This window comes from Carcharodon carcharias, chromosome 12, assembly GCF_017639515.1.
Source record: "Carcharodon carcharias isolate sCarCar2 chromosome 12, sCarCar2.pri, whole genome shotgun sequence".
Lineage (NCBI taxonomy): Eukaryota > Metazoa > Chordata > Chondrichthyes > Lamniformes > Lamnidae > Carcharodon > Carcharodon carcharias.
Genome location: NC_054478.1, coordinates 55,672,627 through 55,700,055, shown reverse-complemented (window position 1 = coordinate 55,700,055; position 27,429 = coordinate 55,672,627). Strand labels below are relative to the sequence as shown.

The window sequence follows — 27,429 nt, the reverse complement described above, 5'->3', positions numbered from 1 at the left end:
TTTGAATGCCAAACAGTGATTATACTCTTTTTGGTTTAGAATAATAATGCAAATTAGCATTAATCACTCATTAAATCATAATGAGGTTATGCCAATCATTACATGTGTTACAAAATATTTTATAGTATCAATTTAAGAAATTTGTTTATACAGGATTGCAATTTTCATGTTTTACTAGACAATTCTCATGATGCAAATGATGTATAAATTTTATTGGGCTTAAATCAGTTTAATGTTTTTCTTTGAATGCTACATTTCCCTTAACGTACATTAGCCTGCATTGTATGGTGTACTTAAATATACAATTTGTTTTCAACTCCTCCCATTAACTAGATATTACTCCACACATGAATGCAGACATGCAATAATACCCCTACTCAGAGAGCCAAGATATGTTGAGCTAAATTACCACCTTCTATGCTATAATATTCTGATTTCACAAAAACACTGGCAAGAATGAGTGAATAACAAAAGAATACTATCTCAGTTGGAAAAAAAATAAAATTCAAGAACAAAATAAGACAATAGGAGGAACAGAAAGATGAATAAAAAATGTGGTCACAAATAACTTGATTTCATAATTTGCTTTATAAACTGGGTGATGTGCACTGAGTGGGTGATGTCTATCATTAAAACCTACCAATATCTTGCAAACAGTAATAAAGCAGCCCTCACCCGAATTGCTGATAAGATTTCAACTGCCTGAATAAAAGACTCAATGGGCAGAATCTTCCAGTAGCAACGAGGTTGTCAGTGGCGTGACAGGAGTGCATAACACTTGTGTGTGTAGGTGGGACTATTAGCCATGTGTGAGCACATGGTGGACAGCCAATTACTTCCTCATAGTTGAAGAGTGTGGCGAATCTTGCGGAGGGCCTGGCAGGAATTCGATGCTCTGCTTTTACCTCATGGTAGGTTCGGGCACCTTACTTAAAGAGCAGCTTTACAGAACTGCAACTGCAGCCATTCCCTCTCCAACTGCATCCCTGGAGCTGCTACTACCCCATACCAAAGTGAGAAACATCCGTGCGTGGCAGACAAGTGGCCCCATGTTTCCGCGATTGCTCCCTGCAGATTCTTCTCCAGGCCGAATGGCGGGATGTCCTGTTTCCTGGGGATGGCAGCAGAAGGCCCTCCTGTCTGACCAAGGCAGCCTGGATGAAGGTCACAGTGGAGGTCAGTGGCCGTGGGGTCCATACAAGAACTTAGGCTCAACTCAGGAAAAGGATGAACGATTTTCTGTACTCCATAGGGGTAAATGGCACCATGTAGTTACTGCAAAGCGGCACTCATAAGGGCATCAAGCAATATAAATGAGCAAGTGAGAGAAATGCCAGACAGGATTTGGGTTACAGGCCTCATCATTAGATAGGACTGTGGACTGAATGTCTGGGAGCCACTTCATGCTCTGAAAGTTGTACCAGTTGCAGGAGTGTGTGTGTGTGTGTGTGTGTGTGTTTCTAGGGAGGGCACAGGAGCTGTCATAGACATCAATGCTCATAAAGCAGTTGTGTAACCATTGGAATAACATGCAATCCTTTTGTCTGCCTGCAGGAAAAAAGAGCTCATAACCGCAGGAAGCGCTCTAAGACTGGTGGTGGTGTCCTGGACATTCGCATATCGACCCCCACTGAAGAGGAGAGGTTGAAATTGGATGGGGAAGATCATGAGCGATTGTGCACAGATGGAGAGGCTGCCATTTCAAGGAATTTGAGTAAGGATGCTTCCAGTCTGGTGTTGACAATTAGACATATGAAGTAATACCTGAAACATTGATGCAAAAAGCAATTGTGCTTAACTGTGAGCTAATTCTTTGTGTTCTCCATGCAGATCTTCACAGCAAAACCAAGAGGATGAGGCAGCCTTTCCCCACCTCCACTTCCACATGTCCCTTGCAGAGCCTTGGAAAGACCCGCAGACATAAAAATTCAAGTCGTGGTGACTTCTAAAGCTATTAGTATTGCCTCCCAATCCACAAGGACGTAGGTCCTCCTGAAGGAGCTGACATAAGTGAGTGACAGAAGTCCACGATATTCTCATCTGTCTCCAACATTGCCTCTCTGACATTTGCAGGTAATTACACCACCTGCAATATATTCGATTGCGTACAATGCTCAACATTGCACTGATCCCTGGTTGCTAGCGTCCTGAGCAGCCTGATCCTTTGCTGGCACTCCTTATTGGTGTTCTGGCCTGGGTCACTCTCTGCCAGCCCCTCTGCAGCTGCACCAGAGTACTGAGTGCACTTGTTTTTATTATTCGTTCACAGGATATAGGCTTCACTGGCTGGGCCAGCATTTATTGCCCATCCCTTGTTGGCCTTGAGAAGTTGGTGGTGACAACTTAGTGACTTGCTAGGCCATTTCAGAGGGCATATTTAAGAATAGGTTTCAGTCTATTTCTACTATGGGAAAGAATTAACATTGCTATGGGCCTGGAGTCACATGCAGGCCAGGCCAGACCAGGTAAGGACAAGAGATTCCCTTCCCTAAAGGACATTAAATTGGTTTTTACAACAATCGACTGCTTGGAATCTTAGGGTTCATATCTATGATAGCGCCATAGAAGTTCAATACCATGCACTTATCAAATATTTTATATTAGCTTGAAATTGCTTAATTCAAAATAACTTTGCCCTAATTTTGTGGCGATAAATGGGCCAATTGAAAATCTTCACAAAACAGCAAATGATTCAATTTTTTGTTTCTTGAGCCACCACTTACCTAAAGTCCAGTCCTGGAGGAGAAGTCCCAGTAATAGTACAGATGCAAGGCTTTGAGTTGAACTGTGAAATGAGGATTTGCACCTTAATTTGAGCCGTAGCACGATCAGAGGGTGTGTACGTGACAACAATGTCAACTTGTCCATCAGCTGGTATTATTCCTATGCAATAAATTAAGACATTCATCATACATTTACATTTATAAAAACATTACATTACTTATAATATGTATGATCTTTCGTATTGTTTGAACACAAATAACGGGAATTTTCTGAGGCATTCTCCATATTAGCCTCCGTAACTTTGGGTAGATGCAAGGATCATGGGAGAAAATTAATTCTAGGGCCTCCTCCATTGTTGCTGGTCCTGGCTGGCTGCAGTATTAGCAATGGCCACTGTTCCCGGTGGTACAGCTGGGACTAAAGAGTTTCCAACCCACTGATTGGCTGGCAGCTCTTGGAGGCTGGATCTTCACTCCTAAAGGGCTGAACGCCCTGTTGCTAATCAGTTAATTGCCTGAAGTGCATTGAATTGCTTTGGGGCTTGAGAAATGCTCGTGGTGGGGCTGCCCCGGCTTTCCAGCCTGCCTTTGGGGCCACTACCATTAAATTCAGCCCAGTATTTCTGTTGAACCAGCTGCCACAGTTACCATAGCCAATTTGGAGAATCCCCTAGGAAACTTCACAGGATCACGGAATTTACAGTGCAGGGGGAGGCCATTCGGCCCATCTTGTCTGTACCAGCTCTCTGAATGAGCAATTTTCTTAGTCCATTCTCCTCCTCTTCCCCATAACTCTGCACATTCTTCCTTTTCAAATAACAGTCTAATTCCATTTTGAATGCCTTGATTGAATCTGCCTCCACCACACTCCCAGGCAGTGCACTCCAGACCTCAACCACTCGCTGTGCGAGAAAGCCCCCTCCCACCCCATATCGCCCTTGCTTCCTCCACAAGCCCTCCAAATCTGTGCCATCTCATTCATGATCCCTTCATGAGTAGGAATAGTTTCTCCCTATCCACTCTAACCAAACCCCTCATGATTCTGAACACTCCCATCAAATCTCCTCCCAGCCCTCTTTTTTCCTATGGAAAACAGACTCAGCCTCTCCAATCCATCCTCACATCCAAAGTTTCTCATCCCTGAAACCATCTTTGCAAATCCCTTCTGCACCCTCTCCAATGCTTTCACACCTTATATTTCCATTGTCACACAGAAGACATTCACCAGCTACACTAAGCTTTCAAAACATTTGTGCTCTAAGCGGTCAGATGATCTACCATGGAACTGACACCTATCGTGGAGGAACACTGAAACATAACAGGAAATGATAAAGGAAGCTCCAAGCTGAAAAAAGACCACTAAGAAATGCAAAGGGTAAGCCACAGGTGAATTTTGTATGTGCAAACATAAAATTATTTTAATAAAGTTAGAAAAATGATGGTTTTGATACATTGATGATTCCTCATTACTTTAACCTCTAAATGTGAAGTACTAAATTAACAAAGAAATTGGTAGAGGTTTCTGAGGATCCATATCAACAGGTCAGCTTGCAGTAGGTACAGTTGCCTATGAATTGATTTGAATCAAAACAGTCTTAAAGTCTGTTGAAAAGGAAGGAAACTTGGGTTATAAAGTACATGAGTGTCTAAAGATCCACCACCAGTACCAAAAAGCCAAATCAAAAGCTGTTAAGAGTATTAGGAATAATAATGCAGTCAATTCAATATAAAATAGAAAAAAATAATGCTATTGCATAAGACTTTATTTAATCCCATTGAGATGCTGTGTAGAGATCATGTTGCCTCATATTATAGAGATGGCGAGCTCTGGAAAGGTTTAGAGCAGGTTGATAATTAATTAAAAAACCCATTGGCATCACAGTAAGTTCAGGAATCTGGATCTTCAGCCTATAAAAGCATAAACATCGAGGAGCCTTGATCGAAGTATTTAAAATAATGATGAGACTGTATACAAGTGTTTAGATTAATTGAATTAGATGGGGAGTATAAGGGGGCATGTCTACAGGTTATGTAAGCATAAATCCATGTTCGTTGTCACAAAGTTTTATTTTTCCAAGCGGATCATTGACCTCTGGAATAGGTTGCTAACTTCTGGAGTGGAGGCAGATTTGCAACAAAAATCAAAAGGGAGCTGAATGAGTTCCTACAGGAGACTGATACGAATGCATACTACGTTTGACAGGATGTTTGGTAATGCAATGTTATCTCCTGGAACTGGTTTCTGTTCATCTTTGGGGGCCGGTGAAGAATTTTTCATAATTCCAATTACCCCTGTATTGTCCTGAAATTTCTTTTTCTGTGTTTGTCTGCCTCCCGCAGAAGATTGCATGCATGTTGCTGGATGACGAGTATTGAGGCTATGTTATCTGATCACAGCCGAACAGAATGGGACAGGCTTGATAGATAAGAGGTTATTTTTCTGTCCTATTTTGGTATGTTTGCATGAAATAAAAAATCAATTGCTGTTATTGTAAACCTATTTCACTGCATTGTATACACAGTATTTCTGACAGCTGAAATTAAATGAAGGAAGAAAATCTGAACATGTAAAAGTAAGTAGCCTTATATTTAAAATGCATTTTTAAATCAGAAATATTTATGAATCCTTTAATGATTCTGTTCATTTTTTCAAACACATACATTGAAGATGAATTAACAAGCAATTAGAACTTGTTGAAAGGTGTGCACTCGACCGGATATTGAGCAGTATATGAAATCAACATTTTGCATGGTTAGTTAACTTAGTTCTCCAACAATAAATTGTTGACTTGAATCGTTATTTGCAAGCTTACTTTCCTAGTTCCTGTACATTTGTTAAAAGAATATTGAATATATTCAGGGAAAATAATGAATAATTTTTATTTCTTTTAAATTTAAGGAAGAAGAACTCCAAATCTAGAGTTTCAACAACAGTTTTACCTAAGATTTCCAGCCAGTACAAAAAAAAAAACATTTACTTAGTTTGGTGTATTGAGTACAGGGTGTGGATCAGCAATAATTACTTGTATAAAATGCGAAAATAACATTGGAAGTTCTCTCACACCTGCTGTTGGCTGAATTGTGAATGCATGATGAGTTTGTAGAAAATTTAACTGGAACTCAAAATCAACTGGACAGCTGCAGCACAAAGGGATGGTGATTTCCTTGCTGCAAAGTTTGGAAAAATAATACAATTAACATCTGTAGTCAAATACAGGTTGTGTTATACATGTAAAGGCAAACAAATAGGTCAATCTCTATAGCTATCTGATACAAAGATCATTCAGAACTATAAAATATGTTAAAATACAAGTAAATTCAGCTATCTAGCAATAACATGAGGTCCTTCAAATGTGTTATGTGTATTATTTAAAACGTGCTGCATAAAAAGATACCAAAGCTATTGAATTTTGTAAAAAGAAAAACAGGGATGCACTTTCACACTAAATTCTGAAAGTTATGGAAATATCCTCTTCCATATATAGTCATTAAACTTCAATATTGAGTTTTATGCAGGACAAAATATCTGGCAGATAAAATTGAAAGAGAAGAACAGTTGAGAAAAACCGAGAGAAGGAGGTTTATAGAAGAGTTCATAAAAGAAGTTCCATATCAGGATATTTTCAGAAAACAAATGTTAGTTATTAAGAATTATAATGTTTTTTTGATTCTTCCATCCCCAACAGCATTACTAAGGGCACTGGTTTAGATCGAGTAGTCTAAATTTCTGATTGGGTCTGTCCAATTTGCAGATGTAAATTAGCAGACCTAATCCAAAAACTGGGCAAGGTTCTGTGACCTTGGATCTTTGTCCTTTTTTTGCCAGCCTCATGTCATTTCAGGTAGTTGCATGTAGTGCAGTTCCATGGAAATGAAGTGAAATTGATGCCATGCTCTCATGCACCTCAGTCTTATTTGACCTGTTTCACCTCTTGCCCTATTAAAACAGGTATTGAGGATTGCTGAGCAGAAGATACATGAGAATTTAAAGAACCCAGTACAATATTGATTGCATCAGCTTAAAGTTTACTTCTGCTTATTTTTGCTTCTGTCAATTACTTTGATAACTGCCTTTTTACCACTTCCTTTGTAGCTGGTGTTTATTCCCTGTTCTTAAGGCCAAGGACAATGGGTTTCCCAATGTGTATTTCCCTGTACTCTAGCTTTCTTTTTTATTCATTTATGGAATGTGGGTGTTGCTGGCTAGGCCAGTATGAGAGTGAATAACTAGGAAACTCTGGGGTGTGTGTCTCTGAGCTGCTGGAGGGTGCAGGTGAACTCAGTGATGGCCTTCTCCTAATGGCTCCTCAGCTTCCTCATCTGATATAGCATGGAGGCTGGGGCTTATGTTGGACCGAAAGGTATGTCTGGGCCTGCTGGTGCCTTTAAGAGAGAGCGAATAGATTTAGTTCACGAACAGACTGAATACAACATTGCAACTCGCTGAGAATGTCAAGATGTGACCAACTCATGGAGGACTCATCCATTCTGGTTTGTGGGAGAGGCCGATCTCACCTTCCCTTCTTCACCCGCCAGCTCGGCGGCATCCTCCTCGAATTTGGTTAGCTCCACGATGTCGGCCCTCCCTCCTCCGGTCTGGGCTCTCTCCTTCTTGTTGTGGGCAAGCTTGGCTAGGATGGAGACAAATGGATGAAATATGTTGAGAAGGGATGGAACAGAGGTTGGGAAGCATGCATGCCTACTGTGTGTGCTGAGCCCTCCCCAGTAAGGGGTGAGGATGCAGTTTGTGCAGCATGATAGATAAGATGTTGGAGATGTTAAACTGCCCTTGAGACAATCATTGGTGATGTGTCCTCCACTAATATTGTGTGAGATCACTGAGCAGTGTAACCCTTTGAGTGCATGATGCCATTATGAGAGTATGAACCTAAGGTTGACTTATCCTGGCAGAGTGGATGAGATTCTTGATCCTCTTCCTATGGTGATTCTTGGGTGGGTGCCTGATACGCTGACTATCTTTGCAATAGCCTCCAGGCTAGCGAGGTGAGGTTGTTGGTTGGGCTTCCTGGAGACATCCCTGGGGTAGAGGACATCCCAGTGTTGCCACACACCATTGATGAGTGCCTCTAGTGAGTCATTATTAAATTTCTGGGCAGCTCTCTTTTTCACGCAGCCATCTGGAAACGTCTTCTTCTCAAAACTGGGCTGGAGAGAGTGAACTTCACCTCCATCAGGTGACGGTGGGTCGGATTAATCAGTTCCCGACCCGTCATGTGATTTGAAGAGAAACTCATCTATGCTTAATTAACGAGCTTCCAAGTGCGAAATCGGCCACAAATTTCCTACCATGTTGCCCAGCCTAATACCACACTTGGTCTCCAGAATGGAAAATTCCATCCTAAATTTGGTAACTAGCCAGTTTGTGAATGGGGGTCATGTGATGAGCAAGCTAACCTTTTGTATTTCAAGAAACTGCTTTTCCAGGGGGCCAGATCAGAAAGACCTTAGTTTCCACCTATCCCTATCCCTATCCCTGATCTTCTATTTTACTCCATCTGCTTCACCCCCTCTTAGACAGTATAAAATCCATCACATTTCTACTTCTCTTTAGCTCTGAAGAAAAGTCATATGGACTTGAAATGTTAACTCTGTTTCTCTCTCCAAATATGCTGCCAGACCTGCTGAGTTTGTCCAGCATTTTCTGTTTTTATTATATTAAAAAGAACATGGGCTGAATTTTCTGGCTGATATATGGGAGCCCGCATGTCAGCGCTTAAAATGTAGCGTGAGCGCCCCGACGTCAGTGCATGGCATCGCGATGTTTAGGTTGGTGGGCGCGCTATGCAGCGCAACGCGTGCCCACCATTAATTAAAGGCCTTGTTAAGACTCGTAAGTCACCAATTGATGAAGATTCTGAGAAGCCCGTGCGAACTTCGGCTCGGCGCACGGGCCCAATGGGCAGGCGGGTAAGTGATTTTTTAACAACCACTGGCGGGATGAGATTTGATTTCGGATTTTAAAAAGTTTAATAAAGTTTTTGTGTACTTTATTAACATGTCCCATCTCGTGTGACAGTTTCACATGAGGGGGACAGGTGAATGATTTTTTTTATTGTTTATTGTTCTATTTTTAATATTTCACAGCCTTTCAGCGATCTCCCTGAGGCATCACTTAGCCTCAGGGAGATGTGTTCACTTTCACACGTGTGCTCGAAAGAGCACACTCTTGCAGTTGAGGAATTCCCCCCATCCGTGGCAGTGATCGGCTGCCCGCTTGCTACCGAGTCAGTCAGGCCTGCCCGCCCATCAAGGGCAAAATTCAGTCCCACGGGTTAGTAACAGCAACCTCTCTCTCCCTCTCCAGCCGTTCTGTAAGCTTTGCCCTGCCTGTATCTGACCATCCAAACACCACAAGTGGTTTCTTCAATGTGAACCAAGCAGCTGCTGACTACAACGGAAAAGACAGAGATCATCAGTTTCTGTGATGCAGAATCCGGAAAAAAAACACTTAATACGGCTTGAAACCATCCAACAAATGAATTTACATAACCCATATATGATTGACTTTCTTTTTACAACACTTTTAAATAATTTAACTACCCTCACTCCTTTTAACTTACTTATGTGTGTGTGTGATTCTCTTGAATGCATGTGTGAATGTGAGTTGGAGTGTTTATTATTTTTACATATTGCGTGTTAAATACAATAAATAAATACTATTTCTTTTTCTTTTAAAACTAAGAATAAAACCTGTCTGCGCATGTCTTTTACAGTTGCAGCACTTAAAAAAAGTTAAACATTCACTGAATTGGTAAGCAAATTCTAGTAACCAAGTGTTGGAAAAAGAGAGAGGAGCCATTCTACTAATCCTCATATAGCCATAACAGTAAGAGAATTCCTAAATACTACTATCTTATTAAGCGATTAGCCCTGGCTAAGTTCAGAGGAAGCATGTAATTAAACAATTTGCTGTCCTATAGAGATACTCAACAAGTCAAGAAAGCCTCAATGTCAGGTCTCCCTTCATAGCTGAGGCAGGACAGTCATAATGGGGAGAATACCAGACACAATGAGCCAAATGGCCTCCTTCTGTGCTGTAACAATTCTGTGATTCTCTATGATCCTGTGGTGGCTGGACCACAGAATAGCTGAAATTTTGCTGGTAAGGATGAAGTCCTGCTGCCAGGGCCAAAACCAGGAGGCATCTCTGCTTCAGAAGGTGGTGGGCTGTACCCAAAAGCTGCTGACCCAGAGAGCTGGTACCTCAACAGTGTCACTGCTGGAAGTGGCAACCAGGAGAGGAGGCCTCAATGGCTGGGATCTTTTGAAGAGTATTGAGGCAAGACTGGGGAAACTAGGACCAGGCAGTGGCAACTGAGGGGTGGGGGCTCATGATGCTCCTCTGACACCATTACCATGAGGGCAGCCATTGCCACCAGGGAGCCCCTCCATGGGCCATGGAGTGCCCATAAAGAAGGGCCATATGCAATATGCCATGGGGATGGGAAGATAGTGGGCTCCCTTCCCACTTATTTCCCCCACCACTTTGTCAGCCCTCCCACCTCCCAGATGGCCTGGAAAATTCCGGTCGCAAGTATCGCTTTATTTTTGAGGCCGGAAAGAGTATATCACTCCTCCAGCCTCCGCACAACCAGCCTGATCTGATGCCAGTTTAGTTTTCAGTCCTCCTGAGATTACTGGAAGGCCACCACCCACCAAAAAGCTGCCTTCCTCTGGCCTGGTGGTCAGCTTGATTGCCTGATTTTGCAGCAATCCAGTGCCAGAGAATTGTCCCAGGAGCACTGATTTCGACCTGCATGTCGGCAGTCCAATGCTAATAAGAGCTGTCTCTTAAAATTGATCAAGTCTCAGGCTGGGAGCACCAACATGTCAACTGGCTCTTCCAAAGACAGCTGCCTGAAGTCTGCTCAGGGTGAAATTTATCCATGGGTTGTCTGTATCCAGGAAAGGAAGCTACGTATATTGGAATTTTTAAATAACTGGCACTAGATTAGTAATTTCACTTAGAAATGATACTGGATAGCAGATGTGGGAAAGGAAAAATTATTGCACTGGTATAGTCAAGCCACTCATCTGAGGCTGGGCTTGAGGCACTTTGCTGAAGGCACAGCAAAAGGACCTTTACTTTGCATCTAAACATGCCATGTTTAACCAATTGGATCATGCACCTGAAACAAATATGTTCCTTTGTCCCTCACTTTGACAAGCGCACCATAATAAATAACAAAAGTAATTTTCTGCACCTTAATTTGAATATTATAATAATCACATGCACAAGCAAGAAAAAACTAAAAGTCATGTGTTAGGTTTATTATATTTAACTGACTTCTGGAAACAGTAACCACCCCCCTTAAACGGTATAAATTTCATCACATTTTTACTTCTCTTTAGCTCTGAAGAAGAGTCATACAGACTCGAAATGTTAACTCTGTTTCTCTCCTCCGGCTGGCTGAACTTGTTCTCTCACTGAACAATTTCTCATTAAGCTTGTCTCAATTCCTCCAAATAAAAGGTGTGGCTATGGGTACCCGCATGGGCCCCAGTTATGCCTGTCTCTTTATGGGGTATATGGAACATTCTTTGTTCCAGTCCTACTCAGGCCCCCTCCCATAACTCTTTTTTCGGTACTTTGATGACCGTCTCAGTGCTGCTTCATGCTCTCTTCTGGACCTTGAAAAATTTATCAATTTTGCTTCAAATTTCCACCCCTCCATCACCTTCACATGGTTCATCTCCGACACTTCTCTTCCCTTCCTTGACCTCTCTGTCTCAATTTCTGGTGATAGACTGTTCACCAATATTCATCAGAAGCCCACCAACTCCCACAGCTACCTCGACTACAGCTCCTCACACCCTGCTTCCTGTAAGGACTCCATCCCATTCTCTCAGTTCCTTCACCTCCGTCGCATCTGTTCTGATGATGTCACTGTCCAAAGTGACACTTCTGACATGTCTTCCTTCTTCATTAACCGAGGTTTCCCACCTACGGTGGTTGACAGGGCCCTCAACCGTGTCCGACCCATCTCCCACGTCTCTGCCCTCACACCTTCCTCTCCCTCCCAGAACCATGATAGGGACCCCTTGTCCTCACTTTTCACCCCATCAGCCTCCGCATTCAAAAGATCATCCTCTGTCATTTCCGCCAACTCCAGCATGATGCCACCACCAAACACATCTTCCTCTCACCCACCCCTGAGGGCAACCCCTCCACAGCACCTTCCCATGCAATCGCAGAAGGTGCAACACCTGCCCCTTCACCTCCGTCCTCCTCACCGTCCAAGGGCCCAAACACTCCTTTCAGGTGAAGCAGTGCTTCACTTGCACCTCCTTCAATTTGGTCTACTGCATTCGCTGCTCCCAATGTGGTCTCCTCTACATTGGAGAGACCAAACGTAGATTGGGTGACCACCTTGCGGAACACCTTTGGTCTGTCTGAAAGCATAACCATTCCTGTCGCTTGCCATTTTAACACCCCATCCTGCTCTCATTCCTACATGTCCATCCTTGGCCTGCTGTAATGTTCCAGTGAAGCCCAGTGTAAACTGGAGGAACAGTACCTCATCTTCTGATTAGGCACTTCTGGACTTAATATTGAGTTCAATAACTTCAGACCATGAACTCTCTCCTCAACCCTTTTGAACCCCCTTTTTTTCAATATTCATTTTTATTTATTTTTTATCCATGTATTTTTATTTATTTTCATTTTTGTTCATTTATTAATTGTTTTATCCCCACCTTTTATCCTATTTTCAATCTTTTTTCCACCCCACCATCCCCTCCCCCTACCGCACCACCACAAGGGCCATCTGTCACTTGTTCATGTTGTTTTTTTCAGAGCGCTTACCCTTGTCTGGCTATTATCACATTCTGCTTTCTTGCCTTAATGCTGCTATCAGCAGCTCCTTTAATTCTTACCACGACCATTAACACCCATTTGTCCTTTTGTTCACAACACCTTTGTCAATCTCTCCTTTGCCCCCACCTATTGTTGGCCTTCTATCCAGCTTCACCCGCTCCAGACCCCCTTAAACAGTATAAATTTCATCACAGTTTTACTTCTCCTTGGCTCTGAAGAAAAGTCATATGGACTCGAAACGTTAACTCTGTTTTTTCTCTCCACAGATGCTGTTAGACCTGCTGAGTTTTTCCAGCATTTTTCTGTTTTTGTTTCTGTAAACAGCAATGTCTATTTTTAATATCTGAGCAACACGATGCATGACTGCTAATACATAAATAAAGTCTGCTTAAAGTTTAGATGGTTTAACTTTATCTCAGAAACTCATAATGGTGCTGCATTAAAATATTATGGGTAGAATTTTACAGCCCCATCGTGGCAGGGGCAGTGCTTTAAATGCAGCAAATCATTCAAAACCCCATTGACTTTGGTGGGACCACAAATCTCACCAGTGTAAAATTCCGCCCTCTAGTTTATTCGCTTCTTGATGGGAAACTGTATCATAGTTAGGTCTTACAGTTAGAAAAATTTATATGTCATTTAGTGTTACAACAACCTCAACCATTTATATTTCTATGACACTTTTAACGTAATAAAACGTTCCTAGATGCTTCACAGGAGCACTTAAAAACAAAATGAAATAAAACAGAGCCTAATAAGGAGATATTAGGGCAAATGACCAAACGCTTGGTCAGAGAGAAGTGTCTTAAAGGATCAATGTGGGATAGAGATGCAGAGAGAAGTAGGGCAGGAACTCTAGAGCTTACAGCTTAGGCAACTGAAGATACGGCTACCAATGGTGGAGCGACTAGAATTGGAAATGCTCAAGAATCCGGAATTATATGAATTCAGAAATCTTGGAGTGTTGTGGTATTACAGAGATAGGGAGGGAGAGAGGGATGATGCGACTGAGAAATTTGAAAACAAGGATGAGAATTTTAAAATCAAGATGTTGCTTGAACAATGTAATCAGCGAGCACAAAAGTGATAGGTGAGTGGAATTTAGAAACACAGAAAATAAGATCAGGAGTAGGTCATTTGGCCCTTCGAGTCTGCACCGCCAATCAATATGATCATGGCTGATTCTCTATCTGAACGCCATACTCCTGCTCTCTCCCCATACCCCTTGATGCTTTTAGAGTCTAGAAATCTATTTCCTTAGTAAATATATTCAGTGATTTCCACAGGTTCACCAGCCTCTGAAGGAGTTTCTCCTCATCTGAGTCCTAACTGGCCTACCCTGTACCCTGAAACTATGACCCTTGTTCTAGACCCCCACAGCCAGTAGAAATATCATCCCTGCATCCAGTCTGTCCAGCTGTCAGAATCTTATATGTTTCAAGAGATCCCCCCTCATTCTTCTAAGCTCCAGTGAATACAGGCCTAGTCAGCCCAATCTCTCCTCATATGACAATCCTGCAATCCCAGGAATCAGTCTGTTGAACCTTTGCTGCACTCCCTCTATGGGAAGTATATCCTTTCTTAGGCAAGGAGACCAAAACTGCATGCAAACATCAGGTGTGGTCTCACCAGGGCTCTGGACAGCTGCAGTAAGACATCCTTGCTCCTATATTCAAGTCTTCTCGCAATGAAGGCTAACATACCATTTGTCTTCTTAACTGCTGGCTGCACCTGCATGCTTGTTTTCAGTGATTGGTGTACAAGGGCACTCAGGTCTCTTTGTACATCAACATTTCCTAAACTATCACAATTTAAATAATACTCTGCCATTGTTTTTCCTAACAAAGTGGTTAACTTCACACTTATCCATGTTATGCTGCATTCGCCATGTATTTACCCACTCACTCAACCTGTCTACATTGCCTTGAAGTCTCTTAACAACCTCCTCATCACTCACATTCCCACCAAGTTTCATGTTGTCAGCAAACTTGGAAATATTATATTTGTTTCCCGCATCTAAATCATTGATATATTGTGAATAGCTGTGGCCCAAGCACTGATCCCTGTGGTACCCCACTAGTCACTGACTGCCCCTCCAAAAAAGTCCCATTTATTCCTATTCTGTTTCCTATCTGCTAACGAATTCTCAATCCATGTCAATATATTACCCCCAATTCCATGTGCTTTAATTTTGTACACTAAGCTTTTATGTGGGACTTTATCAAAAGCTTTCTGAAAACCCAAATACACCACATCCACTGGTTCTCCCTTATGTAATCTGCTAGGCATGTCCTTGAAAAACACCAGTAAGTTTGTCAAACATGATCTACCTTTCATAAATCCATATTGACTTTGTCTAAGCCCACTGATCTTTTTTAAGTGTGTCCTGTTATCACATCCTTTAGTATAGACTCTAGCATTTCCCCTACTACTGATATTAGGCTAACCGATCTGTAATTCGCTGTTTTCTCCCTCCCTCCTTTTTTAATTAGTGCGGTTACATTTGCCACCATCCAATCTGCCAGGACTATTCCAGGATCTACAGAATTTTGGAAATGACAACCAATGCATCGATTATTTCCATGGCCACCTCCTTTAGTACCGTGGGATGTAGATTATCAAGCCCTGGGGATTTATCAGTTTACAGCCCCATTAATTTCTCCATCACTTTCTTTTAGTAATACTAATTTCCTTCAATCCCTCCTTCTCACTAGACCCTTGGTTACCTGGCATTTCTGAGAAGTTATTTGTGTCTTCTTCTGTGAAGACAGAACTAAAGTAGTTGTTTAATAGTTCTGCCATTTCCTTGTTCTCTATTATAAATTCTCCTGTTTCGGACTATATGGGACCACCTACATTTATCTTTACTAATCTTTTTCTTTTTACTTATTTATAGAAGCTTTTATAGTTCAATTTTATGTTCCTTGCAAGTTTACTCTCATAGTCTATTTTTCCCCTCTTAATCAATCTCTTGGTCCACCTTTGCTGAATTCTAAACTGTTTCCAATACTCAGACTTGTTACTTTTTCTAGCAACGTTATATGACTCCTCTTTGGATCTAATACAATCCTTAATTTATTTTGTTAGCCATGGTTGGGCCACTTTTCTTGTTGCGTTTTTGCACCGAAAGGAATGTATAACTGTTACAATGCATACATTCATTCCTTAAATATTAGCCATTGCCTATCCACACAATTTCTTCCCAATCTATCTTAGCTAATTCACGCCTCATAACCTTTGCAGTTTTCTTTGTTTAGACTTAGAGCCCTAGGTTCGATCTGACTACTTTACTTTTCATCCTGCTGAAGAATTCTATCATGTTATGGTAACTGTTCCCTAAAGGACCCACACAACAAGATTACTAATTAATCCCTTCTCATTACACAATACCAAATCCAGGATAGCTGGTTCCCTAGTTAGCTTCTCGGTGGGTACTAGTCTAAAAAAAGATCTCGTACACGCTCCAGGAATTCATCCTGAATGTAAGTGTAAAGACACTCGCTTCCTGGATACATCAAGTTTTCATCTCGATGAAGCTGCTGTGTTTCCAAACACTCAGGAAACCTGGATATTAACAGTTAAATTCCAAAAGGAGAATGACAATAACGCTCACAATCTCATTATTATATTCCAAGTTCCAACGCGCTTCCTTGGAGTTGGTTGGCTCCCCGACCACTTCATGGATTCAGTTAAAGACGCCAGTTGGAGGTGGATTTGGATTAGGAAACAGGTCACTCAGACTTTAATCTCACCCCACCCAATAAACTCCCCCACTTTTTAAAAAAATTAAAATCCTCCCATCTCTCGCAATCATTACATATCCTCGTCGATCATCATTGTTCTCCTTGTCCGTATTTAACAAATAGAAACATTGGAAGATGAGAAACAATTCCTCGAGCTTGTCTGGCTGATCTGCAGCTCAATACCATTTATCCACCTTTGCTTCATATCCCTTGGTACCTTACCCGAACAAAAAGTTGTCTATCTCAGTCTTGAAAGTTCCAGTTGTCCTAGCATCTGGAATGTTTAAGAGGACAGTGTTCCAGATTGCATGAAAAGTGCCTCTTGATTTTCTTCCTAAAGACTTAGCTCAAACTTTAAGATTATGGTTTCTCTGTATCCACCCTTTTAACATTTTAAATACCTTGATCAGATCAACCCAAATCTTCCATTCTCAATGGAACACAAGCCAAGTTTATGCAACCTGTCTTCACAATTAAACTCTGTAAGCCCAGTATCATTCTGGTGAGTCTGTACTTCATTTCCTCCAAAGCCAAAATATGCTTCTTGAGGTGCGGTGTTCAAAATTGAATGCAGTACTCCAAATAGGATCTGATCAAAGCTCTATACAACTGATGCATAAGTTTTTCCCCTTTGTAATTCAGCTACCTTGAGATAAAGGCAAACACTCCATAAACCTTTTCCATTTCTTTTTACACCGGTTCAGTAGCTTTTAAAGATTTATCGACATGGATTCTCAAATCTTTTTGCTCCTCTCCAGAGCCTAGATTTCATCCTTTAGAAAATACTCTGGCTTAACGTAGATCAAGGCATAAAAGTCGATCTTTGAAGCCTTGAAAAATCCTTTCAAAAACCAACGTTGACTTGTATGCCGAGTAAGAATGTGAACCACTGGTGTTGCTGTAGGTGGTTGCTATTTAGAAATATGAAAAACAATAACACCAGTATTTCAAATTAAATCAATGTGACATGTTTTCCTGAATGAAGGATACCTTTAACCACCTTTAACCACAATGAAAAACCAGCAAATTTATCAATTTGGGCATCCAACACAAAGAGTTCATCAAGTGGGGCTGCATGTATAATTCCGCTCTTTGTGAAGGTTTTTTCTCTGCCAACCATCTGGCTATTCCACTTGACACAAACATGCGGCAGAATTTTGCTGTCGGCGAGCAGGGGGCAGGCCCGCTCACCAACACGTAAAATGACGCGGGATGACGTCGGGGGGAATCCGCCCCATTTAAATTTTCAGGAAGGTGAGCCCACAGCTAAATCAGCTGTGTGCTCGCCGATCTGTCAATGGCCAATTGAGGCCATTGACAGAGTCATTTAAACAATTAAAGGACCTAGGTTGGCGGGCAGGCCAGGAGCCATGGTGGACAATAGAAAAAACATGAAACCTCATCCACCAGCGGGATGAAGTTTCATGTAGGGATTTAAAAAGTTTAATAAACTTATAATGTAAATTATGAACATGTCCCATCTCATGTCACATGAGGGGGACATGTTAGGGAATTTTTTATTTTCTAATGTTCATATTCTTAGAAGTGTAAGCGATCTCTCTGAGGCAGCACTTAGCCTCAGGGAGATGTGCGCCCTTTCGTGCGCATGCGTGAAAGAGCGTACTCTCACTTTTGGGGAATCACCTCCCACCCGCACAGGAAGCACATAGCACTTCCCGCCGGGTGTCACGCTGGGTGGGCCTTAATTGGCCCGGCCAAGTAAAATGGCGACGGGGCCTGCTTCTCCAGCAGGGATCGGCTCCCCGCCCGCCGGAAATTGGGTTGGGCCCACCCACCCAGCAGGCAGAAAATTCTGCCCATGATCCTTGAATGGCTTGTTGAGACACACATCCAAAGAGGGAAGCATGAATGTTTGAATCCTTGGTATAACTGCAATTTGGGTGTTAGTTTTTTGCAAGACACCTTCTGATCGTATCAGTTATATGGGATCTAAGTATGTTTCACACAAATAAGCTGCTTTCTTTGCGTAGGCCACTGGGACACCTATTCCATACATTATCAATCCACAACTTCACTCTATCCTCATCTATGCAACTTTTGTCATGGATGTGCACAAAAACTCCTGCAGGGAACTTGATTTTCGGCATGGTTTTATGTTTAAAAATTGCCATAACCTTTAATTTTGTTTCACCAGCCATGCAGGCTAGTACCACTGTGAATCTAGTCTTCTCATGTCCTGCGGTTTTCACTAGAACTGTTTTCAAACTTTTTCACTCCACAGTTTGGCTGCTATGTATATCAAAATTCATCTATGCTGCCGATGTAACATCATGGGTACTCCTGTTTTTTTGCCGCTGTCTGATGAACTACTACTGGAAACTGATAATTTTGGCGTTGAGGTCTTTTGGTAGTCTCAGAGTGATCTTGGTCCTCTGCTGAGATACATTCTTGTTTCATAAAGTGGCTACACCAAATAGCTGTGGCTCTGATATCTTTGCTGGCCTCAAGATTTGATTTAGCCCACTTGTGTATATACGCATTCCATTTCTGGTGACCATAACCATTCTGACAATTTTCGATGACCCAATCCAATACATGTTCCTCAAAATCAGGCCAATGGCAGGTCCCTATTCTGATGGTGCATTTGGTCTTGGGCGTCTTTGTCAGGGTGGATTCCTTCTTCTTCCATTCTCACACCAGTTTCTCACTAACACTGAATTCCCTCACTTGCAGCACAGTTATGTGACGAGTTAGCAAATATTATAACCTTTAACTTGAAACCAAATCCGTACTTCATTCTTTTTGTCAGAGGACCTATTTCTCTTCATCATTCATCACACATGGTTTGTTCTCTGTGGGCACGTCTTAAACTCCTGTGCATCTTCTAAGAAACACAGCCTGTATCGCCTGCTTGATCCCATGCATTGACTTATAAGGTGAATAAAACATGCATTTCTGAGGTGAAAAATTGAGGCCAACTCTGAATGGAAGTATACCATTCTTAACAGGAAAGGGGGATTGACTTATACACCAAGTACAGGCCTAAACATGATTTTTGACACTGAAAACATGTGGCTGTCTTATACGCCGGGTTGAATACACCATGATCTACGGTGTCTTTCTTGGGTCCAGAATGGATGATCTCATGCTTACGCAGAATTACATAATATGTATGAATTACATAGTATGGAGTTTAGAAGAATGAGAGGTAATTTTATTGAAACATATAAGATTCTGAGGGAGTTTGACAGGGTGGATGCTGAGAGGATGTTTCCTCTCATGAGTAATCCAGAACTAGGGGGCACAGTTTCAAAATAAGTGATTTCCCATTTAAGACGAGGAGGAATTTCTTCTCTCAGAGGGTCGTTAGTGTTTGGAATTCTCTTCTCCGGAAAGCAGTGGAGGCTGGGTCATTGAATATATTCAAGGCTGAGTTACAGATTTGTGATTCACAAAGCTATCAGGGGTCATGGGGGCAGGCAGGAAAGTGGAGTTAAGAGTACAATTAGATCAGCCATAGTCTTATAGAGTGGCAAAGCAGACTCAAGGGGCCAAATGGCCTATTCCTGCCACTATTTCTTATGTTCTTTTGTTCTTATGTACAGTTCAGAAACAGGACATTCAGCCCAACAGGTCAGTACTGATGTTTATGCTCCACTCAAGACTCCTCCCACTTCTTCCCATCTAATTCAATTACGTAACCTTTTAGTCTCTTCTCCTTCATGTGTTTGTCTACCTTCCTCTTAAATACATCTATACTATTTGCCCTTAACTACACCTTGTGTTAGAAATTTTCAGCGTTCATAACTTATTGTAGCTTCATTCAGTTCAATCTTGTTCAATATAACTGTTCTGTTTAATTCTTATAACAGCACCTTTTGGGCAGTAAATGTCTTGTCGAGTCACCATAAACAATTGCTTTGCTGACATCTCTGGACAAACACAACTGGAAACAGATCTTGTTGTGAGGGTTGTTTGGTGCCTTACAGAGAGGTCTGGAGGTTTGTATGGTTGAACAGTAAGTATTTTTTTAACAACTCATAACTATATAGATCTCCAAGGTATAGCCCTGCATGGATGCTGTCTCTATGCTTGCTACTTCCACACTCTTCTACACACATTCTACTATCATGTGACTCTCTACATAACTATGTAGTGGTACTGTTTCCCAGTCCCACATTAACCCTGGCTCGGCCCCAAACACCCTTATACTACAGATCTTATCTTGGAGGTGAGGAGGGAGCTGTGCACGTGGAGATGGGATGTGGCAATGGAGGCTGCAGTTATGAGGTCAGCAAACTTGGAAGATGCTAGGGGCCCTGGCAACATTCTGGCAGTAGTGCTGAAGACATGTGCTCCAGAACTAACTGTGTCCCTGGCCAAGTTATTCCAGCACAGCTACAACACTGGCAACTAACTGACAAAGTTGAAAATTGCCCAGGTGTATCCAGATCACAAAAAGCAGAACAAATCCAATTCAGTCAATTAACACCCCATCAGTCTACTATTAATCATCAGTAAATTTATGGAAGGTATCACCAACAGTGCTATCAAGTGGCACTTACCCACCAATAGCCTGCTTACAGTTTGGTTTTTGTCTGCCAGGTGTTGTGATGCGGCAGATGATGTGTGCCAGGTGGATCAAATCCACGAGGGAAACTTCATCACACAGTCACAACAATTTTGCAATTTGAATTTTATTTCCAGATGCGTGCCCTGAATTCAGTAGTAATAAGTTCACCAAGATTCTAGAGTTTTTTTAACCAAATTAAACATTTCCAACAAAGGAAAAGATTCCAAGCACATACACAGATCTACAATAACTCCTAAAATCCCTAACTAACATGGCTTCCAGTTACGCCCCTGTAAAAAAATAGATTTAAACAGATCCGGGCAAGTCAAACACAATACTCTGGACAGTAGAATTTCCTGGCTTTTCCCAGCTTCGGCTTCTGTAGATAGCAGCTTAACTCACAAATGCTGGAGACTTTTCACACTTCTGGTAGATCTTACAATGCCTTTCTTAACATAGCCTCTTCTCCTTTACACATGTTTCTCCCTTTTAATGCAAATTCCATTGTTCCCGTATGTCTTTGGAACTTTACTTTTTTCATAATATAAATTATGTGGCTCTATGGTGCTCATATTATCAGTAACCTTTGGGAAAAATAAACACACTGCTTGGCCTAGATTCTCTGGCTAGGTGTAACAGCCAACCGTCTCTTTGAAATTAAAACTATCCTGATTTATCTAAAAATGCAAATTCTCCTCACCTCACAATCTAACATGTTTACGGATTTAGCATTTCAAACCTAGCTTCCTTTTGATGAGTCAAAGCTTCCAGGCCAGCTGTCTCCAACTCAATTAAATCACCCCCATACACACAAACACACAGAGAAACTATCCAAAACCCACTATTAACTTATTTTTACAATAAATCACAATAATATTATGAGAATTATTATTCGGCTCCTGTCCTCATTACAACTTTGATCCAAACATGGGCAAAAGAGTTGAATTCAAAAGGTGAGATGAGAATGACTGCCCTTGACATCAAGGCAGCATTTGACCAAGAGTGACATCAAGGACCCCTAGCAAAATAGAAGTCAATGGGGTTAGGGGGGAACTGTCCATTGATTGGAGTCATTCCTAGCAAAAAGGAAGGTGGTTGTTGGAAGCCTATCATAATCAACCCACAAAAGTACTGCAGGAGCTTCCCAGGGTAGGCCCAACCTTCCTTTGTTGCTTCATCGATGACCGTCCCACCAACACAAAATTAGAAGTAGGGATGTTTGTTGATGGTTTCACAGTGTTCATTTCCATTTGCAACTTCCAGATACTAAAGCAGTCTGTGCCTGCAGCCTGCAAGCATCAAGACCTAGATATCATTCAGCCAAGGGCTGGTAAGTGGCAAGTAACATTTGCATCACACATGTGCTAGGCTATGACCATCTCCGACAAATAAGAGTCTATCACCTTCATGCAATGATATTACAATAATTGAATTTTCGATCATAAATATCCTGGAGATCACTACTGATCAGGCTATTAACTGGTCGAACTACATAAATACTGTAATAAATCAGAATACATCAGAGATTGAGTATTCAGTGGTGAGAAACTCATCTCCTGATTCTCCAATGTTTTTCTACTATCCTTACGTCGTTATCACCTTTATAGAGTCAGCCATGGCTCAGTTAGTAGCATTTTCACTTTGAGTCACAAGGTTCAGGATTGAAGTCCAAAACCTGGACTTGAGCAAAAAATCCATGCTGTCACTCTGAGGGAGTGCTGCACTGTTGGAGGTTCCGTCTTTCAGATGAGGCATTAAACTGAGGCCCCATCTGCCTGCTTGGGTGGATGTAAAAAATCCCAGGGGCAGAATTTTGCCCTCATCAGGCGGGCTCGACAGTGGCGGGCAGGAGCAGTCAGGAAGCCTACTGCCGCCCAGCGTGAAACCCGTGCTTCAGCGTTCAACACAGCCTATGTAAGGGGGGGCGGAGTGAGGGGAGGAGGGCGAGAGCACAAGTTTGCACATAGCTGCCTCAGTGAAATGATGAGTTTTGAAAATTAAAAATAAAGATTTTTAAAATGTTAAAAAACATGTCCCCTTATATCCCCTCACTCTCACCTTCTCAAGGGTAATTAGGTGTGATGGCCACAACCCATGAATGAATAAAAGTTTAGGCCTTCGGGCAATTCTTGGGACAGAGGGAAAATGGGATTCTGGAGAAAGGAGGAATTCAGAGGCAGATCAGAGGCCAGAATGCAGATTGGAGGCAGGGTCGAAGGAGATCAGAATTCAAAACCACCAGGGGAAGATTGGAAGGGTCAGGGAGTGGAGATTGGAAAGATCGGGGATATGTCTGATCTTGGGGAGTGATGAAGCAGGGAAGCTGAATCCAGTAGGTAGATGGAAAAACACTTGGTTCCTGGACCCAGCCATTCCAGCCTCCCTACAGTCATCTGATTCCCACGGCTGAAAAACTTCAGCCGGCCAGGGTTAAATTTAAAATATAGACAAAATATGAGGCACAAATCCTCCTTGTGATATTTAAGTGATCAATTTGATTCCTGGGAGCAGATTGGTAGCCTACACCCTGACCCACTTCTACTAAAACCAGAAAGTAGCTGTTTGGAGGTTGGGGTCAGGATTCAGATTTTTAACATTTTTACATTCCGCTCAATCCAAACCCACCTGTTTTTATGAGTTAAAATTCTTCCCATTCTACATCTTACTTGGTTTCACTAATTGTGAGAAATAATCATTTGCAGCTCAAGTAACCACATAAAAAACATAGGGCAGAATTTTGCCCTTGGCAGGTGGGCGCCCGCAATTAGCACGGAGCTGCCTCAGGGAGGTGAAGAGATATATAAAAAATAAAGAAAATAGAAATGTAAAAAACATGTCTCCTCATGTGACTCTGTCACATGAGCAGGGACATGTCATAAATGAAAAGCTAAAGTTTTTATTTTGTTTTTATTTCCTTTTCGAAACCTCATTCCGCCAGTGGATGAGGTTTCCAAAAAAAGATGCAAAGGCTGCTTGACCTTTTCGCCTGCCTGCCAACCTTTAGGGACGGGCAGCAAAAAATTTACATTAATTGATTACTTAATGGCCTTAACAGGCCTTTTAATTGCCGGAGGGTTTGCTGCTGCCTCCGGTGCATGCCCGCCGACCGTGCTATCACACAACTGCGCATTGATGTCGGCACGTTCAGCCAACGTCAACCTGCATCATTTCACGCTCGAGCAGGTTGGGCGTGCATCCGCCCACCGAGTGAAAATTTCTGCCCATAATCTTAAATATCACTTATTGTGTGGCAGACTGGAGTATAGTTATCTCCTTAGTTCTGTCAGCATTGGAGAAGACAGCAGTTACTTTCACAATTACTTTTGTGAACCCTTCGACCTGGAAGCAGTACAGTAAGTAAAATTTGTAATTCTTTAAAAGTTCTGTGGAATCTGTAATTCCTATAAGAATGTCGTAAAAGGAACTTTTAATAATTTGCATCAATTGTAAAAGGATCAGTTGTAATTTTCTTGGATAATAATACTCAGCCCTGTGACCTGGTGGCCCTTGACCTGGAAGTAGTACCAACAGGAAGGAAGTTAAGGTACAGGTGCCATGTGGTCAAAAGCAAAGGAGAGCTGCAGACACAAGGAGAGCTACAAGCAGAGAAGCTGGACAGTGAAGGCACAAAAAGAAAGCAGACTGAGATATACAGAGGAACACACTGAATTCTTGGGAGGAGGAAAAACAAATCCCTATCAGGAAAATATCAGTTTTTCTGTTTGGCTGAAAAGACAGCAGGAGCTCTTGGAGGCATTGACAAATCTGGCTAAAAGGGTCTAAAATCTGGAAAGTTGTGTAAAGAGTGTTTTACCAGAAGTGGCCAAACTGTGACCTGGGGTATTGTTGGTTAGTAAGTTGAAAAGGAACTTTGGGAAGCTACACCATCAGGACTGTCATGACCTGAAGGAGAGAGGTTTCATAGAAGTGTGCCTTGCTGATGATAATCAAACGCATAAAACTTGGAGGCGAAAGCGGTTGTCGAAAAAAACTCCTGACCTTCTCTGCATGAATAAAGAACAGCATATGGTGGAACTCGAGCTATGGAATGCCATAAATGCTTGTGGTTGTGTAAGATGTATCTTTGCTGCATTGACTATTTAAAGTGAAATTTACCTTTACATTTTAAGTATCATTTTCCTGTTAATTCATATTTAATTTACATTGGTTCTGATTTGTGTTAAAGTAAAAGCTATAAAAAGTGAAATTTTCTTTATCTAGGGGTCATTTCATAAATTTAGCTATCTTGGTTTATGGTTACCCCGTGGAGATCATTACAAAATGTAGAATATAATCCAAGTTCAACTAAAGTATGTGTGTCATTTAATAATTAGCAAAACACTTCAAATATGACAAAAAAAATGATGCCCATCAAACTCCATTTGCCTTGGTTTTGCATGTTCACTAATGGCCCAGATCTCCCGTTCACTGTCGATTCTGCAAGCATTGCCACTGCCCGTGTAGATTTCTGTGACCCGCACATATTGCATTACTTCAGTCGGGACTTCCGCTCCTGGCTGAAGCAGCAATGGGTCAGCACAGGCAACCAAGGGGAAGACCAGCAAATGCAAGGAAAGACAAGTGGAAAGAGGACACAACCCCTTTTCACAACATCATCTGTCAAATTCAGGTAAATTTTTAAAGGTCTCAAGTTTTTCAGTGGGTTTAGTGAGTGGGTGACTGGGTGGGTGCATAGGTGGGTGAGTCAGTGAGTGAGTGGGTGAGTGATTGGGTGGGTGGCTGAGTAGGTGAGTGAGTGAATGAGTGAGTGAGTGAGGGTTGAGTAGGTGAATGAGTGGGTGGATGGGTGATTGGGTGGGTGAGAAAGTAAGTGAGTGAGTGGGTGGGTGGGTAAGTGAGTAGGTGAATGAAAGGGTGAGTGAGTGCTCGGGGGTTGGTGGTGGAAAAGAGGGTTAAATCAGGTCGGGGGGGGATGTTCAGCTCATGTCGATGGAATGTTGGTGGCAGAGACAGTCTGGTCAGATTGGTGGGAGGTAGTTGGGTTGGGTGGAGAATCGTGGTGGTAGTGGGAGACAGGGTCAGGTCGGGGGGGGATATTCTCAGGTCATGTCAGGGATGTAGTCGGGTTGAGTCTTGGGAGGGTGTGGTGGTGAAAAGAGAGTCTGGTTGGGTTGGGTTGTGGGAATAGTCGGATTTGGAGTAGTAACCAAGATGGGTTAGGAGCTGATGGAGACGAAGTGATGGATTGGTTGGTTACGTTGAGTTATGCTGGCCAACCACTGAGTTAGGTCGGCCAACCACTGAGTTAGGCCAGGTATTGGCCAGCAAAACACTTCCAGGGTAATTATCCAGGTAAGTCCCATGTGGCTGGTCCAAGTTCCTGACACTGAGCACAGGATGAGAGACATTTGCAGAGGGTCCCGGGCAGTGTAAATCAACCCATTGGAAGTTTGAATTTCCCAGGCAATTTCAGTGCATGTGGTGTGTGTGTGCGTGTCAGGACTGTCACAGAGCCCTGACACTTCCCAGCTTGTGCCCTTGGGAGAATTTTCCCATGTCGGGAAGGCTGAGCGTGAGCAGGCACGGGCGAGCAAGGACCCGATCGCCACCCGTGATCGGGTCTGTGCTGTCATTTTACGCAGGTGGGCCAATTAGGCCCACACAGCGTACTTCACGACTCCCGTGTATATTGGGAGTGGGCCGGCGGTGGTGGGCGCGCTCAGCCCACCGGGTCCAATGGCGACCCGGTGGCCTGTATAAAGAAAGGCTTGGCAGCCTTGGAAAGGCTGCTCGTGATGGCTGGGCGAAGGACTCTGCAGGAGGCAATGGAGGTCCAGAAGGTTGGCCATCAGGGCAGGCCAGGCCGGAGGGTAGGCCAGTGGGGCAGTGTGCCCCTTGTTTTTCAGACGAGTGCCTAGTTGCCCTCCTGGAGGAGGTGGCAGCATGGTGGGAGGTCCTTCTTCCGAGGGACTGAAGGCGGAGCCCCCCCCCACCTGACCAAATGTGCATGGGAGGAGATGACTGAGAGTGTTAGCTCCCATGATGTGGTGCGGTGCATATGGCTCCAGTGCCGCAAAAGGTTCAATGATCTCCTGCTCTCGGGAAGGGTGAGTACCATATTGCATCAAGTTACTTAACGCAGCCGTCAACCTTTCCCGCCAACCCCCCACCTCTATGCTCCACATGTTTCTGCCTCCTTGCTTAGCAAAGTGGTACCCTGTGGTGCCACATGTAAAGGAGGCAGCATTTGACCAGTGTGGGGGGGTCAGCCCTGGCTTGTGCGGCAACTGCGGGGTGACGAAGTATTGAAATCCTGCAATTTCCAAGTCTGGCTGTGTTGGCAGGGATGCGATGGGAACTCGGGTGCAGGCTGAAATAATCAATGCTCCTCTCTTTTTTTCAGGAAAAGGCTGCGCACAATGCAACGGAACAAATGGCGGAGGGCAGGCCCAGTTGGCCATCCTTATGCCTTTCGAACAGCAGGCCATGGACCTTGAGAGGCGCCATGCTCCCATGTCCACAGGTGGCGGTGAGGCTGTGATGCCACAGGGAGGTATGTTTGGTGAGCAGTCAAGTCACCACCGATGTCACAGAAGCCATGGCACTGTTGGATGCTCCGTGATTGAACTT

General features: G+C 42.8%; 1 protein-coding gene and 1 long non-coding RNA gene across 5 annotated transcripts in view; one reads left to right on the top strand and one right to left on the bottom strand.

Annotated features, from left to right (window-relative positions):
- The window catches only part of cfap221 (cilia and flagella associated protein 221), a 236,769-nt gene that overhangs the window by 142,703 nt on the left and 66,637 nt on the right, over positions 1 to 27,429 (bottom strand). For all 4 annotated transcript variants that reach the window (XM_041200050.1, XM_041200053.1, XM_041200051.1 and 1 more), the window contains 2 exons: positions 5,788 to 5,891; positions 2,724 to 2,883 (listed from right to left, as the gene is read on the bottom strand). In XM_041200050.1, the coding sequence (XP_041055984.1) occupies positions 2,724 to 2,883; positions 5,788 to 5,891 (264 nt within the window). The remainder of the gene's footprint in view (positions 1 to 2,723; positions 2,884 to 5,787; positions 5,892 to 27,429) is intronic.
- On the top strand, positions 3,957 to 6,396 carry LOC121284580. Its single transcript, XR_005944522.1, has 4 exons — positions 3,957 to 4,098; positions 5,246 to 5,296; positions 5,392 to 5,475; positions 5,623 to 6,396. It is a non-coding gene; the product is annotated as an uncharacterized LOC121284580 (long non-coding RNA).